Source organism: Myotis yumanensis, unplaced genomic scaffold (assembly GCF_028538775.1).
Source record: "Myotis yumanensis isolate MYYU_CA2020_CCGP unplaced genomic scaffold, mMyoYum1.0.hap1 SCAF_5, whole genome shotgun sequence".
Taxonomy (NCBI): Eukaryota; Metazoa; Chordata; class Mammalia; order Chiroptera; family Vespertilionidae; genus Myotis; species Myotis yumanensis.
This window is the reverse complement of record NW_027223756.1, coordinates 63,028,902-63,044,710: the sequence shown is the minus strand read 5'-3', so window position 1 is coordinate 63,044,710 and position 15,809 is coordinate 63,028,902. Positions and strand designations below refer to the sequence as shown.

The 15,809-nt window shown below is 34.7% G+C and overlaps 1 protein-coding gene across 10 annotated transcripts in view; it reads left to right on the top strand.

Moving 5' to 3' along the window:
- RAPGEF2 (Rap guanine nucleotide exchange factor 2) overlaps positions 1–15,809 on the top strand; it is a 243,388-nt gene that overhangs the window by 179,076 nt on the left and 48,503 nt on the right. For all 10 annotated transcript variants that reach the window (XM_070415386.1, XM_070415385.1, XM_070415387.1 and 7 more), the window contains one exon: positions 10,261–10,392. In XM_070415386.1, coding sequence (XP_070271487.1) covers positions 10,261–10,392 — 132 coding nt within the window. The remainder of the gene's footprint in view (positions 1–10,260; positions 10,393–15,809) is intronic.

Below are 15,809 nucleotides of genomic sequence, written 5' to 3'. Positions count from 1 at the left end.
TCCCTAGGTCTGGTGGGCAATCAGAGCCGATCTGTGGGGCGACCTGGGATGGGGGGGAGAAGGACCTGCTGGCACCCACCTTGGTTGGCCTGGAGCCTGTGGGCTGGGGGTAGCTCCTGTGTTGAGCGTCTGCCCCTGGTGGTCAGTGTGCATCATAGCAACCTGTCATTCTGCCCATTCCGCCATTTGTTCGATTTGCATATTAGACTTTTATTATATAGGAAGTATGTAACAGTAAGGGAGACTGGGAAATGTAGTCCAGCCCTGTTCCATGGCAGAAGAAGACATTGGTAAAGAGCTAGCCAGTCTCCTCCGTTTTGTGGTATTTTATTGTGTAGAGACTTAGGTATATTTGCCTTCAGGCGTAAGGTAGCTTTTATAATTTTTAAAGAATTCAAAAGTACTTCTGGTTAATGTTTTTAATTCCATGTGAAGCTTTCTTTCCAAACCAACTGTTAATTTTTATTAAAAAAAACAAAACAAAACAAAAAAACAGCTTTGGATCCTCCATAGATCCCATAGGAATCTTTTTTTCTTTGACTTTAACCACTTATTTCCCTAACTCCATATTCCCCTGAGCACAGTCCCTTTGGAGCTCATCAAAGTTGTTGTCTAATTGGTCATAGAACTGTCTTCTGGTATTGCCAGTAACTCCCCTCACTCCCCAGGGACAGCTACATCATAGCACCAATCCCACTTGGTCATGGAAAGCAAGAGACTGAGAACTCAAATTTTAGTATCACAAATTTTGCTAAAAAAATATTTTTATGGTGTCCATTTTTGCATTTGAAAATGAAGCTACTCTATATTAGTATGATGTTTCTTTAAAGTACATACTGTTGAAATAAGGGAGAAGACATGTGCACAGATTGAGTTAGAATATAACCCCAGACAATAAATATCTAGAGTCAGGGTGCAAAGTAAAAAGGGGGTAGATTTTGGAGCCAGCTGTTTGAGTTTCCATTTCTTCAGCGGTTAGGTGCGGCATTTGGGCTCTCTATAAGTAGTAGAACAAGCAGATGTCAAATATTCAGCACATTGCTTATTACATACTAGTGGTACTTGTCCCCCAAATAATGGCAGTAATTATTACTAACATATAGAGAACATGCACGAAAGAGTTTAGAATTTAAATAGGTGAAATGCTATTCAGAAGATGATTTTTAAATTACCTGACTCAGTGCCAACAGTTGCCATGTATTTTATTGAAAACTTCTTGGACTGACTGATTCAGAATTTTTTTGGAATCCCTTGGAGAAATGTGTGCTTTTCAGATCAGTGGTTATTGATGGTTGCAAATAAATTGAAAAGGAAAAAGGGATTATGTGCTGTGTGTGTTTGGGGTGAGATGGAGTAGCTGTCACTTGAAAACCATCATAAAACTGTGTTTCTTAACAGGCAACAGGACATTTCATTTGGCCATGTGTACATGATCATTAATCAACAACCTCAGTATTTCTGTGGAAAATTATATAAAGTTTGTTTTATTTTAGGTTCCACGTAAACATTTTTATTTTGAAAAAATACAACTGTTTTTCAGATGACAAACTTCCAGTGGTCCCGATATTTAATTATAAAACTGCTCTCACTATGCCAGGTGTCTTTCTGTGGGGTGATAAAATTTAGTGGATTAGTTTATGTTGTAACTAACTTCGAATATGTGTGTGCATAATTTATCTTTTTATTTTAACAAAAAAATACTCTGCAGTAAGAAACATAAAGCAGAAATGACCTCAAGCAATGCTAGCTTGGAATGCTTATAGGGTCACATGATGGAATGGGTATAAAGAGGTTAAAGAAGTTTTACGGTTTCCACAGATTTAATAATGCTTCCTGGATATGTTACCTCAACATTGCCAGTACAGGATATTGCTGTAACTTTTCAAGGATTAGTTCATAAAGTAAATAGTGATTTTGTAAAGACCCTGCAAGACAGATGCAAAATTGACTTTACTGATGTTGCATAGTATCATATATCAATTGAAAAAAAATGATGTATCTCTAATAATTGAGAAAGAATGAACACTCATGGATGCCTCTAAAAGTGGCTTCATGAGGTCAAACTCATTGATGTTGGTGATGCGGATTATAAAGTTTTAATAAATTTGTTTTATTAAATTAATATTTGAAATTTGTGTAAGCAGCTATATTAATACATTGGCATAAGCAGCCATTTGACCATTTCATCAATACCCATGAGACTTCAAGTAAACTAATAGATTAGTAAATGTGTTACAATTGCATGCTTAAGTGTGTGTGCTTTGGAGCCAGACATCCAGGGCTGGAATCTAGCGCTGCCACCTTTTCGCTGCATGGTCTCCATGCAAATCACTTAACTTTTCTGTGTCTTACTTCCGTCCTCTCCAAAATGGTCAGAATAGTACTTATTTGATACGATTGTTATAAGAATTAAATGAGCTAATATGTCCTCAGGTGCTTAGAACAGGGCCTGGCACATAGTAACGTATACAGGTGATCTTATGTCCTTCTCTTTGAGAAAAAAATCGGTCATAGCCTTACATTTTGGAATATATGGTACTTAAATCAGATCATACATTTTCTCATCATACTAAATGATTCTACTTTTCTGTTTTAAGTAACATTTGTGTTGGTTTCCTTCTAGTCAGTGCTTTCTTTCAACATCCAATAGAAAAGGCCTTCTAACACTACCTCAACATTGCCAGTACAGGATATTGCTTGAAAACATCAAGTTTTTAACTGATAGCCTTTCAATTATCTAATCAGTTTATTAGTTTTGATTGTGTATTTTTCTCAACAGGAGACTTGGGTGTTCTATGTCTATTCAAATATCCCCATTTCGTAAATGTAGAAATTAAATTTTAGATGCATTATAATTTGTCTAACCATAGCCGTTAAACCACACCTAGTAGCCAATAAAGTTTGATTTATTTATTTGTTACTAACCCTAAAAAAAAATACCATGAGTGTGACCTTTTTGCCCTGGGGAGAAGGCGAGGTCACTACCACATTGCAGTAGCTATTTCTAACACGTAAAACGGACTATGTTTGGACAGAAAGCCCTGTGCCAAATTCATGTAGGTGAGCTTTATCTTAATATCAAATCATCTCTGTTACAGCTCCATCTAAAACATTTTTTAAAACATATATTTTTATTGATTTCAGAGAGGAAGGGAGAGGGAGAGATAGAAACATCAATGATGAGAAAAATCATTGATCAGCTGCCTCCTGCACACCCCACCCACATTGGGGATTGATCCTGCAACCCGGGCATATGCCCAGACTGGGTATCGAACCATGATCTCCCGGTTCATAGGTTGATGCTCAACCACTCAGCCATGCTGGCTGGGCTAAAACATTATTTTTAACGTACGAAAGTAGCAGGGAATTTTTGAAGTGAAGCATGCTCACACTTGCACTTTCCACCTGCACAGGGATGTTGCTGTTCAGACTGTCCTCCAACAGCAGGTGTGCCCAGGATGGCTAGACTAAACAGCTGTGGTTAAACCACACCTAGCTGGCAGCATGTGCCTGGGCCTAGTACATGACTATTTTGGAAGCTTTTGCAGTAAAACATGATAAGACTGTACACACAAAAGCACAAACTCCCCAAGGTGTTTCCACTTTGAGAGTTTTCTTAGCTATGAAAATTTCAAATTTATCAAAGAAATTGCATTCTGAGCATATCATGACAATGAGGTTGTTTACTTTGGATATTTAGTACAGTCTTTTAAGCAATGAGCTCCTCCATATAAATATATGATTTATTTAAAATGTAATATATATAAACTTTTGGGAGCGATGTATTTAAATAAACTGATATAAATATAGTGTTAGGTATGACAGTGTCAAAAATAAGTTAGTTTTTGCCCTAGTTGGTTTGGCTCAGTGATTAGAGTGTCGGCCCTTGGACTGAGGGTTGTGGGTTCGATTCTAGTAACCAATCAATGTGTCTCTCCCACATCAATGTTTCTTTCTGTCTCTCTCCCTCCCTTCTACTCTCTCTAAAAATCAATGGAAAAACTATCTTTGGGTGAGGATTAACAAAAATAAGTAAATAAATAAAATAAGTTAGGTGTGTCTTTTTTTGTTTTGTTTTGTTTTTCCATATTGAATTTGAAAAAGATTTGACATAAGATGATGGACAAATGACAGGGAATGAAAAAGAAGAGTCATCTGTAAGGTCATTTCTATAGGTTATAATGATTAATCATTTGGTCATTGTATTATGTTATATTTATTTTACAGAAGAAACTAAGGTGCAGAAAAGTTAATTAACTTGCTCAAGGTTAACTTGACTTAGGAGGAAGTTGGCCAGAAGATAACTCCATATATGTCCAAAATGAGGTGTATGTCTTGCGAGGCTGGCAGGAAGCTGGGAAAGTGTTAAATTCTTACAAAAATTGTTAATTTTGGGCAGGTTTCTTTAGTAGATATAAAGCAAACTTTTGTAAAACCATTTCTGTAAAGCTTAGTCATATCAACATTTTTAAATGTCTACATGAATTTTAATGAGAAATATTATTAGATTTCTCAGTTTATTAAGTTATCTCATGACACTTTTGGCAAAACTTTGTTTCTTGCCTTTATATATATATTTATACACACAAAAAAATTGTATGTAGTGCAAAATCTTTCTCTTTGCTTTATGGAACACTGATGAATGCAGTCCTCAAGGATGAGTATTTGATCTAGAGCATATCTTAAGAAGGGATAAGGGAAACATACATTATTTCTGATGAATTGTATTCCGGAGTCCAAATGTTTACTTTGGTGTTTGTAAAGAAATATGATTTAAAGAAATAAAGGTTGACTATCCTATGTAATAAAGGGCTAATATGCAAATTGACCAGTTGCTATGATGCTCACTGACCATCAGGGGCAGATGCTCAGTGCTGGAGCTGCCCCCTTGTGGTCAGTGCGCTCCCACAGAGGGAGCACCGCTCAGCCAGAAGTCCTGAGCCGGGCTTATGGCTGGCGAGCGAGGCAGCAGCACTGGCGGGAGCCTTCCCCGCCTCCACATCACCACTAAGGATATCCGACTTACGGCTTAGGCCTGCTCACCAGGCCTCTAGTATTATATATAAAATGGTTTTTTAAATGAGCCACTAAATAATAGTCCTGCCTTTTCAAGCTGTATGTAGGAACAGCTCAGTGTCAGAACTAGTAGTATCTACAAAGATCAGTAGTAAAGTAAAGAGTGTGTGTGTATGTATGTGTGTGTGTGTGTGTATGTGTGTATGTCTGTGTGTGTACACTCAGAGAGAAAGAAAATGTGAACTACTTTTAAAATATAACGAGTTCTGAAATGGGAAAGAGAGTAGTGTCGGTGGCTGGGTGACTTTGGTCTAAACTCCTTTCTGGGAGTAACTCAATAACCCACTGGCATCTAGTCTGAGATTCCAGCTACAGGAATTCTAGAGCTGGAAAGGAGCAGTGTCTTACACAGAGTCTAGCAAATGATCATTTATAGCTAACACACTTCTGTGGTGATTCCTGTGTGCCAGGCCCTACTCCAAGTGCTTAGGCTCAGTCATTCATTTAATCCTCACAACACAGGTTTTCAGTAAATGGTGAATGAATGGAAAATGTAGGAGACTGTATTTTCACTAACACCTCAAAGAAAAATAAGAAATTTCTTGCAGAGCTTGAAAACATGAGCATAAAGAACACTCACAAAACTCCAGTGATGATATGGGGAAAATAGTGTTCATTTGGGTAAATTCATAGTTTTTAGACACTAAGTGTGGTATTTAATTTACCTTAGGTAGTGTTCATCAGTGTGAACTGCCAGGGATGATTTGGATCGATTCCAAAACCTTGTGTGTTTTGTTGTAACTGTTTCTTGAAATAAAGTGATTCTAAGGTTAGTTGAGAAAATTTTCAGTTAAATACCGTAAATTTCAACTGATGGTGGCAGTATTTTTTAGTTTTGTTTTCTAACTATTGCATTTTTCAGCATTGTGATAATGATGCACTATAGAACATGAAACTTACATTTCTATTACATGTCCAATAATATACTGACTCTTCCTCATTGAGCTTGAAAACATGACCATAAAATCTTTGGGGGATGAAGGGCAGCCTCGCTCATTTTTACTACATTATAACCACTTGAGGAATTTTACCAATTCAACAGAGTATTTACTTAGTGGTATCAGAAAACATCAAGGCATTCACACTCATTGTACTTCTGTTCAAAAATAGAGTTTATTGATTAGCTAGTAACTTTATAAATGCCAATCATTAATTAATAAATCAAAGATTATCAAATGCCTGTTCATATATGAGACATACATTTTTTGTGTGGTACTTCTTTAAATCTAATTGTTGTAGCATCCCTGTTTCTCCCCCAAAAGACAGCAAAACAAGATATTGTATAATTAGTACCCAGATTTACAAAACTATGATTAATTTTTTTTTAAATATATTTTATTGATTTTTTACAGAGAGGCAGGGAGAGAGATAGAGAGTTAGAAACATCGATGAGAGAGAAACATCGATCAGCTGCCTCCTGCACACTCCCCACCGGGGATGTGCCTGCAACCAAGGCACACGCCCCCGACCGGAATCGAACCCGGGACCTTTCAGTCCGCAGGCCGACGCTCTATCCACTGAGCCAAACCGGTTTCGGCTAAAACTATGATTAATTTTAAGTTTTAGATAGCTTTATGCATTTAAGAATCTGATTTTAATATTACTGTTGTTTGTTATGTAGTTAGTAGTGTTTATGGTTAAACTATGATTTAGTCATTTGTCTAACAGTAGTTTATTATAGTTGTGATTCACAAGTACTGTATTTTTCAAACCTAGGTTGCTTTATCCAGGGAAAAATTTAATCAAATTTTAGAATGAAAATATTTAAATAAAAAATATAAGATCTCTTGGCTGTGAAATATATTGATGTTAAGATAAAAAATGTATAAAATGGCCCACCCAGTGTGTCTCAGTGGTTGACCATCCACCTATGAACAGGAGGTCACGGTTCAATTCCTGGTCAGCACACGTGGAAACCTTGATCCCCAAATAGGGGGCGTGCAGGAAACAGCTGATAGATGGTTCTCTCTCATCTTCGATGTTCCTGTCTCTCTCTTCCTGCCTCTCTGAAGTCAATAAAAACATATATTTTTTTAAATGTTTTAATTTTCCCTTTAATTATTTAATTATTATTTAATATGATTTAGGTAATTGCTATATATAGTACCAGTTTTAAAAAAATTTCACAAATTTATTCTTATAAATGGTATCTAGAGTCTGATAATTCATTATCAGACTAGAGCCCTCATTTTAATCTGAAATTTGATATCATACTGCTAGTAATTTAAATAGGCACTGGGTCAAGCCTAGAAAAGTTGGGTATAGGTAAGTCGTATTGTCGTTGGCATGTTGTGTCCCCCCCCCCCCCCCTCTTTTTGGTATATTTTACTCAGACTGTCAGTTACTGCCTCCCTAGGTTCTGTTACCCTGTTGCCCTCAGGTTTAAGCATGGGTGCCTGTGCTAGCGTTTGTCCCTGACTCCCAGTCCCTATGTAGCTCATTTGCCTCTTGGACCCATTTCCCCTAGGCATGGGCGCTGTCTCTTTTCTATTAGTGTTGTGGCTGGGCCAAGTCAGTGCATTTCAGGCTCTTTTCTCTAATGGAAACAACTTCCAACTTTCCCCCATTCAGTAACTTGGCTGATGTGTACTGTCAACAAAATTTAATCATGATACTGTTATCCCAATGTATTGGAAATATTTTAAGCTTTTGTAAACATAACATCTGTTTACTCAAGTTTAATGTTGCATCATTTCAAAGAACATAGGAGGTATTGGGGAAATAAAATCCATGTTTGAAATATGGATTTATTTTATTCTCTTGTGCATAAAACCTATTTCAATGACTTTTTGGATAGTAGAAATCACATTTGGAATTGGGGATGCCTTATTCACCTTGATAGTCCCTGTTCTTAACGAAGTGTCTGACATAGGTACTCAGTAAGTATTTATAATATTAGAATTGAAATCTTAACAGTGAAAATATTTCTTCTTTTCTTTTTAACAGTCTTTACGGTTCTTAGCTTAACCTAGCTGTGTAATTCTGGTCTTTGTGGTTGGAAATAGGCATAGAGAAGTAGATTGTGGTCTATATAAAGGCTGGATCCACGTCCCTCTATTAGATTTAGAGTTCTTGTAACTGCTATTGCCTTTCACAGAGGGAATTCTTAGGAAAGATGACTGGCTGATGGATACCTAACAGAAGAGTCCTATGAGACTTGAATAAATACTTATTTAGTGGCTGAAAATTCATTAGATAGTTACATCTTCATTTGATATATTTAAGTTAATTTTTAAAAATTGTACTACATACACATGTCTACCTGACTCATGTCTATAAAAGATAATCAGTAGAAAGCATTTTGGTGTTCTGTAATTGCATGTATCGATTGATGCCTTTTAAAATCATTGAGCCGTTGAGTAATGTTCCCCAGTTGCTTTCTGCAGTGAGTGACTGGATTAAATGCAAATGTAGGTAGAACGATGAAGGCTTTTTATCCTAGCTTTGAACACATTGTTTTAATATCTGATATTTACCACTGAGCTACATGTAAAATCATAATCATTAATGCATCTCTGCACATTTCTATTTTTGAATATTCCTGTAGAAATCCTGCAAATATTTCACTATCCCACATTGTGAATAAAACATATACATTCTTAATTTAGAGGTATATGCCTATCTGTTTCTTACAGGAAAATTGTTATTCTCCTAAACTTTATCTGACATTTTACAACACCTTTAATTATTTGTTTAAAAAAAACACTCTTAGTGATACACATTATGTTTGTAATGATTTCACACATTTCAATAAACGTCTTACTTCTCTGAGCTTCTCCAACGTATGTGTTTTTATCCATTTACTTGGCATGTCATATGTCCCCAAATAAATTCATATTTAAATCTTTCCTTTGCATACCTTGTCTCTCATGAAGTTCAGAAATACTCTGTATAGATTATATTAAATGTTACTATCTTAATCTGCTTATTGGGTCATGTCTGAATGATTGTGGGATGTAAATACATTTTGGCTCTTTGTTTGGGACTTGGAGGTCTCAAACCCATTGGTCATTGTTGTAAACCTGAATCCCCTCCCTTGTGTGGTTAATTCTAAACTATGGAATGGCATTTTATTTTTTTGAGGGGGAGAAGGGTTGAAGTCAAAGGAAAAGAAGGGAATGTTATTTTATTTTGACAATTAGTTTATGTATTTATTATTATTCAACAGCTATATGCAGGCATGAAAGAGAATGTTATTAGGATTGCCTTATGTTAAAGTTAGCATATATTTTGAAATGCCATGTGTATTCTTGGCCAGTAGTATTATAAGTGTGGTATCATAGATAGCATCTTTTTTTTAATTCAAAGTAATTGGTAATAACTTATAAGAGCACAAGATATTTAAGGGCAGTATTTTCTTAATGTCTCATTCACTGATTAGCACATAGTAAGAGGAAGAGGACTCCATAAATACTTGCTCATTAGGCAAATGTATGAGCGTTTTTGTTTTCAATGCATTTTCTCAGTTATATGGGAGAGTGGTGGAAGCACTTGAGGGATGCTTAGTGAATCTGTTCAATAGAGGTTACATTTGTTTATGGTTTAAACATGAACAAGTAGAAAGTTGATATTTATGTGTGTTTGTATAGATAAGTAAATGTTGTCCATAACTTTTTCAATTCTAAGTTCTTTGAGAGCATTCTTTTTTGACTTCTCCATAGAGACTAGCAGTTACTTGTATAATAATATACTTCATTAATTCTAAGATGCTTCATTTTTTAAATTTTCAAATATTATTGGGGGATATAAAAAACCTTCAGTCTTTTTTCTTATTTAAGCTGTCTCTTGTCACAAAGTTGCATTTGTGATGGCTAACAAGTAGTAGTAGTAGTAGTAGTAGTAGTAGTAGTAGACTGATTTGCTCTTGGTGTGTAATTTGACATTTTTATTTTAATTCATTGAATTAAATGCTTACCTGACTTCATCTTAATCACCACACCCACCTATTTACATGTTGAACTTGGCATTATTTGAGATTCATTGAATGCCCATGAACTTTCAAGTTTTCTTTTGTGATTTTTGGTAAATAGGACAATCTTCAGTAATTTCTGAATTTTAAAAAATGAAGGATCTTTCTTAATAATATATTTGGCTAAATAATGTACAGTATAATATCATTTTTAAATGTCTTTTTGGAATTCTTGATTCAAATTGTAATTCTGGTTTTTTCTGCTCCTTCCATAGCTTCCTGCAGATTTCACAAAACTACACCTTACTGATAGCCTCCACCCACAGGTGACCCACGTTTCTTCTAGCCACTCAGGATGTAGTATCACTAGTGATTCTGGAAGCAGCAGTCTTTCTGATATCTACCAGGTAAGAAGGTGTTTTTCTTGTCATTTGCTTCATTTTCATTCCAAGGAGCTTTATGGTTATTCATTGATAGAACCTTTAAAGTAACTGTATGTGTATATATTGTGTGCATCCACAGACATAAAGTGTTAATGTTTATGCTTCACACAGACATATAGTATGTTGTAGTTTGTTTTAAGAAGTGAACTACTATCTAATTGTATTTGCCTCTAATATTACCAGTTATCAGAACTTTTAATAGAATTGTTACAATGGAAATGTTCCTCTTGACTTTAAATATTAATTTGAGTATAGATGTATTAGGTTTGTGACTTTTTAAACTAAAATTGTAAGGGATATCTGCATAATTATGCTTTTATGGTAAGTTTTTCTTATTGAAGTCTTGGGTATGACAAAAAAGGAAGAGATTATTAAGATTAGATCATTGTTTTTCTTACCTATAGATGTAGTTACATGTTCAAAATAAATTTTTATGATACCGATGAATAGAAAAGAAACTGGAACTTTGGAATTTAAAAAAATGTTTTAAAAGCAAAATAATTTTAATTGCTAATAATTCATTGAGTTAGAAAATGCAAATTTAGGAAAAGTGACTAAAATATACCAAAAAAGGCCCTTTTGGTATAAGTGTAGAATAATTTTTCTGAGAGGTTGGGAGGAGAGGAATTCAAGAGCACAGTGGGATAACTAGCTGTAAGAAAAGAAACCCTCTTTTGTTTTAAAAGGGACATACCATGGTGGGTTTGGAGTGGGAAGTTTGGAAAGAGTTTCTATCTAATGGCTTCTATTATTCTCTTGAAGAATTGAGTTCATTTGTTGAGAGTGAGAGGTTTGACTGATGGAGAGATTTAAGGAGAGAGAAGTTTTGAAACAGCAGTTTCAGAGAGTAGGAAAGCAAATTGACTAGGGCAGTGCAGCTCAATTGAGTTGGTGCCCTAAAATACAGAACGAATTTCCTCTGCCCTTTTAAGTAATTTTCTCTACACAAAGAAAGCAAAGATTTGGCTTCACTTGTGACTGAAGTTTCGTTATATGAGTGTAATATAAAGACGGATGGAGCAACATGCCAGGCTCTTTCTAGCTGCAGAGCTTTGTTTTTGCCTTCTGCCTGGAATGATTTCTCCTTACGTGATCCTTTTTTTTTTTTAAGTCTTCTTTTTTAAGTACTATTTTCTTAGTGGGTTTTTTAAAAATATATAATTTATTGATTTTTTTACAGAGAGGAAGGGAGGGGGAGAAGGATAGAGAGTTAGAAATATTGATGAGAGAAACATCAATTAGCTGCCTCCTACACACTCCCCACTGGGAATGTGCCCGCAACCAAGGTACATGCCCTTGACCGGAATCGAATCTGGGACCCTTCAGTCCTCAGGCTGACGCTCTATCCACTGAGCCAAACCAGTTAGGGCTCAGTGGGGTTTTTTTTAATTTAATTCCCCTCTAAAAAGTAGGTCCTATATTTTGGTTCCTTCCTGGCTAGTTCTTTTATTTAGATTTTTAATTGAAAGTATTATTACTTTCTGTCTTCCTATAAGAATGCTGGCTCAAGAAGTCGGGACTTCTCTGTTTTTGTCTCTCTTAGAGCCTAGTATACTTCCAGAAAATCATGGCCATGCAGTACAAATGCGTTTAATGAATGTGGTTGAAATATTAAACTAGGAAATATTAGCTGAAGGTGTGAGCGCTAGAGATAGAAAGTAAGAGTCTTGAAGATCAGGCATCAGTTTTTTTTAAAAGGGGTTACCTTGGAAGCGGGTGGAAGCAGATGGAAGATGGATGGAAACAGAACAAACAGGAGGCTGTTGGTCATAGAAAGCAGAAATGGCTAAGTCGGTGATAAGAGACAATACATTTTCCAGCCTTGATAAGGTCCTGGCTAAATGGTGTGATTAGCGGAGCGATGACTTAGGTGGACTGGAAATAGTTGTACAGAAATAGGTCCATAGAACAGAGAGTTCAAGCAAAACGGAACTGGTGTGTAGGATTGTTGTAATAGAGGAAACCTCACAAATTAATGAAGAAAGTGATGAATTTTTCAATAAATGGTCTTTGGGGTGGAGGGATCATTTTATAATCTCACTTTTTACCATAATTAAGATTAAATTCCAAGAATTATCAAATTCTTAATGGTATAATGAATGGTCAAAAAATTAATAATTATAAGATCAACGGAGACATGTAAAGTCAGACTATAACTCTCTTATGCAAATTAGTAAGAAAAATACTCAGCTCATAATATAACAGTATTCAGAGGGCAAGAGTAGGTAATTTGCAGAAGAGAAGATTCAGTATCTATACCTTAAAACATTAGTAGTTGAGTATATGAGGATTTAAATATGAAACTATTTTTTCTATCAAATTAGCAGACTTTCTTATAATAAATATTTACAGATAGACATTCTTTATACCTATTAGGATTGTTAATTTATGGAAAGAAACCTAACAATTTACATTAAGAGCTTTAAAGAATTATTCTTTTCTTTTAGGTATACACATATTTTTAAACCCTATATTGAAATAAAAATGTTGGTAGTATAAAATTAGGAACAGTATAAATGATGATGCACAAACTAGATTTAATGCAAGCATTTATTTTGAAATGTATTTTTATACTTCGTACGTATTGGTTTTGTCTGCAGTTCCTACTTACTTTGGTCTCAGTCAAATTAGTATCAGCACTAGCATTCACTATAACTTTCTAGCCTAAATTTAGGTACTGTTTGAGTTAAATATGTATGTTTGAAATTCTGCACAAAATTTATTTAAATCAAGAATTCTATTAAGCAACCCTCTTAAACATGGGTATCCATGTGTCGGATATTTAGTTAGCAAAACGTTTTTTCATAAATGATTTTTAAGTACTTAATGTAAAACATGTATAGTCGTTTTTATTTTTCTTTAATTCTCACCAGAGTACATGCTAGGAGAGAGAAGAACATTGCTGTGAGAGAGAAACATCGATCAGTTGCCTTTCTGGAAGCTCCCCTACTGGGGATCAAACCAACAACCATTCAGTGAATGGGATGATGCTCAACCAACTGAGCCACTCCAGCCAGGCACTAGTTATTTTTATTTTAGGTAAATTAACACTTCACTAGAGCTTTATGGCATGTAATATTTCCTCACTTTGTTCTTTTTCTTGATAACCTTTAAAAATGCAAAGTAGCCCTAGTCAGTTTGGCTCAGTGGATAGAGTGTTGGCCTTTGGACCAAAGGGTCTCAGGTTCGATTCTGGCCAAGGGCACATGCCTGGGTTGCGGGCTTGATCCCCAGTAGGGCGTGTGTAGGAGGTAGCCAATCAATGATTCTCTTCATTCATGTTTCTATCTCTCTATCGCTCTCCCTTCCTCTCTGAAATCAATAAAAATATATTTTAAAAAATAAATAAAAATATCTAAAGCAACTTTAAAAAATGCAAAGTAAATTGGTTTTAAGAACTGTATTTTTAATAACAATATATGTAGTCCCTTTTGATTTTAAATAAATCATAGAGCTTTCAGTATTGATCTGATAATATAGATTTTTTTGAGATTATGACTATAGCTATAATGTGCATTTAAATCTATATTAGGTTATATATTTGAAAGATAAATTAACTTAGGACAGAAGTTATTTGCCTAACTAAAATATATAAGCCTTTCTTCTTTCTCCTGAGATAAATATAATCAGATACCTTTTAAAATACAAGGTGTCTGTGTGCATGTCATTATTTAGAATAAAAGACCTTAACGACAAGCATTAATCTTAGTAATATTATAGTTAGGAGAAACTAGAAATTAGCAAGTGTTTCATATTTATATGTAAATATTTATTTTTAAACATTTTATCTTTTATGACATAACAAAGCAGAACATGTTTTATTGCTTTATTATGTTTTAACTTATTTTCTTTATGAAGACACATTCTTTTGAGAAAACTGGGCAAAGTATTATAGTGCAAAATATTTATTTAGTAGTTTGTATTGATTAGACCAGATTTTGAGTTCTGACACAGTTGCTGGATTTTATTTTGTTTTAATTTATATTGAACAGTATATTTAATTTTCCTTAGTGTTTTTTTCATCTAAAAAATAGGAGCAATCTGCCCTAGCCAGTGTGGCTCAGTTGGTTGGAGAATCGACCCATGCACTGAAGGGTCTCAGGGTCAATTCCCAGTCAGGGCACATGCCCAGATTGTGGTTTTGATCCCCTGAGGCAACCAATCTCTCTCTCTCCCTCCCTCTGCCTTTCTCTCTCTGTAAAATCAATTTTTAAAAGAAGTATCTTCAGGTGAGGATTAAAAATAATAGGGGCAATCTAATTTGCTGAATAACTACGAAGATTATTTTGTATTAAAAACATCAAATATTCTAGATATGTGGTAGTCATGCAATATAGTATCACTGTTTTTATCATTATTTTATGAGCCATTGAGCCAGAATATAATGGATGCAGTTAGCCTGAGAAAATTTTTTTCACAGTATGTAAGGGGTTGGGGTTCTACCATAGTTTTGTGGGGGAGGGGTTGTTTTTGGTTTTTGGGTTTTTTTTTGACAGATTCTGCTAATATAAATTGTGTGCGAGGCTCATAGCAGGGATGGGGAGAGGTAAAAGTATGCAACGACTGATAAGAAAAATGTGTCCCCATGAAGAAGGAACTTTTTATGTAGCCTGTTATTGGCCTTCTTTTCCCTATTTGATCCAACAATCCTATGAATGGCAAGATATTACTCCAGTTTGCTGATAATAAAATTGCTTTCATAGAAGCTAAGGGACTTTGCTAAAGTCACATAGTGGATGGTAGAATTGATTGAACTATTAAACTCTGAGTTTGTGTATTGATTCAGCAAAAAATAAAATTCAGTAACTACTAAGTTCCAGGCATTCCTCTTAAGTTGAGTACCCTTCTGTAGACCAGTTAGTGTTCATTAAAGTTTAACTTCCCTCTGTCTCCAAACATCTCATTGCTCATGAGAAAGTGATATTATAAAATTAGTAGATTCCTGAAAAGTTATTGATTTAACTTCAAATATATTATTAAAAGGAATTCTATAGTATTTTAAAATAAAAGATATTTATTTAAATAAAATAAAAATCATCTTCAGGTTTAGTGAATGTTAGTTTAAGCATAGTTTCTTAAAGAATAGAATACACATAACAGAAAACAAGTAATGATCATTAACACGAATGGGTGAGGGTTCAGTTTTGGAGGGATTGATCCAATTCACATTTGAAAGTCTTTTTTATTCTATTTAAGACAAATAGAATTCATTTAAATAATAAGATTTCTCTGAGATTGTATTCATTTATTTTTCATCTCTTATCATATGTTAGATGTTTACAAATTAAAGAAAAACCTTGTTATATAACTATGGCATTTAAAAGAGTTTTCTGTTTTTATTTCTGTCTTCATGAGTGTCCCTTCCTCACCCTGAGCTAATA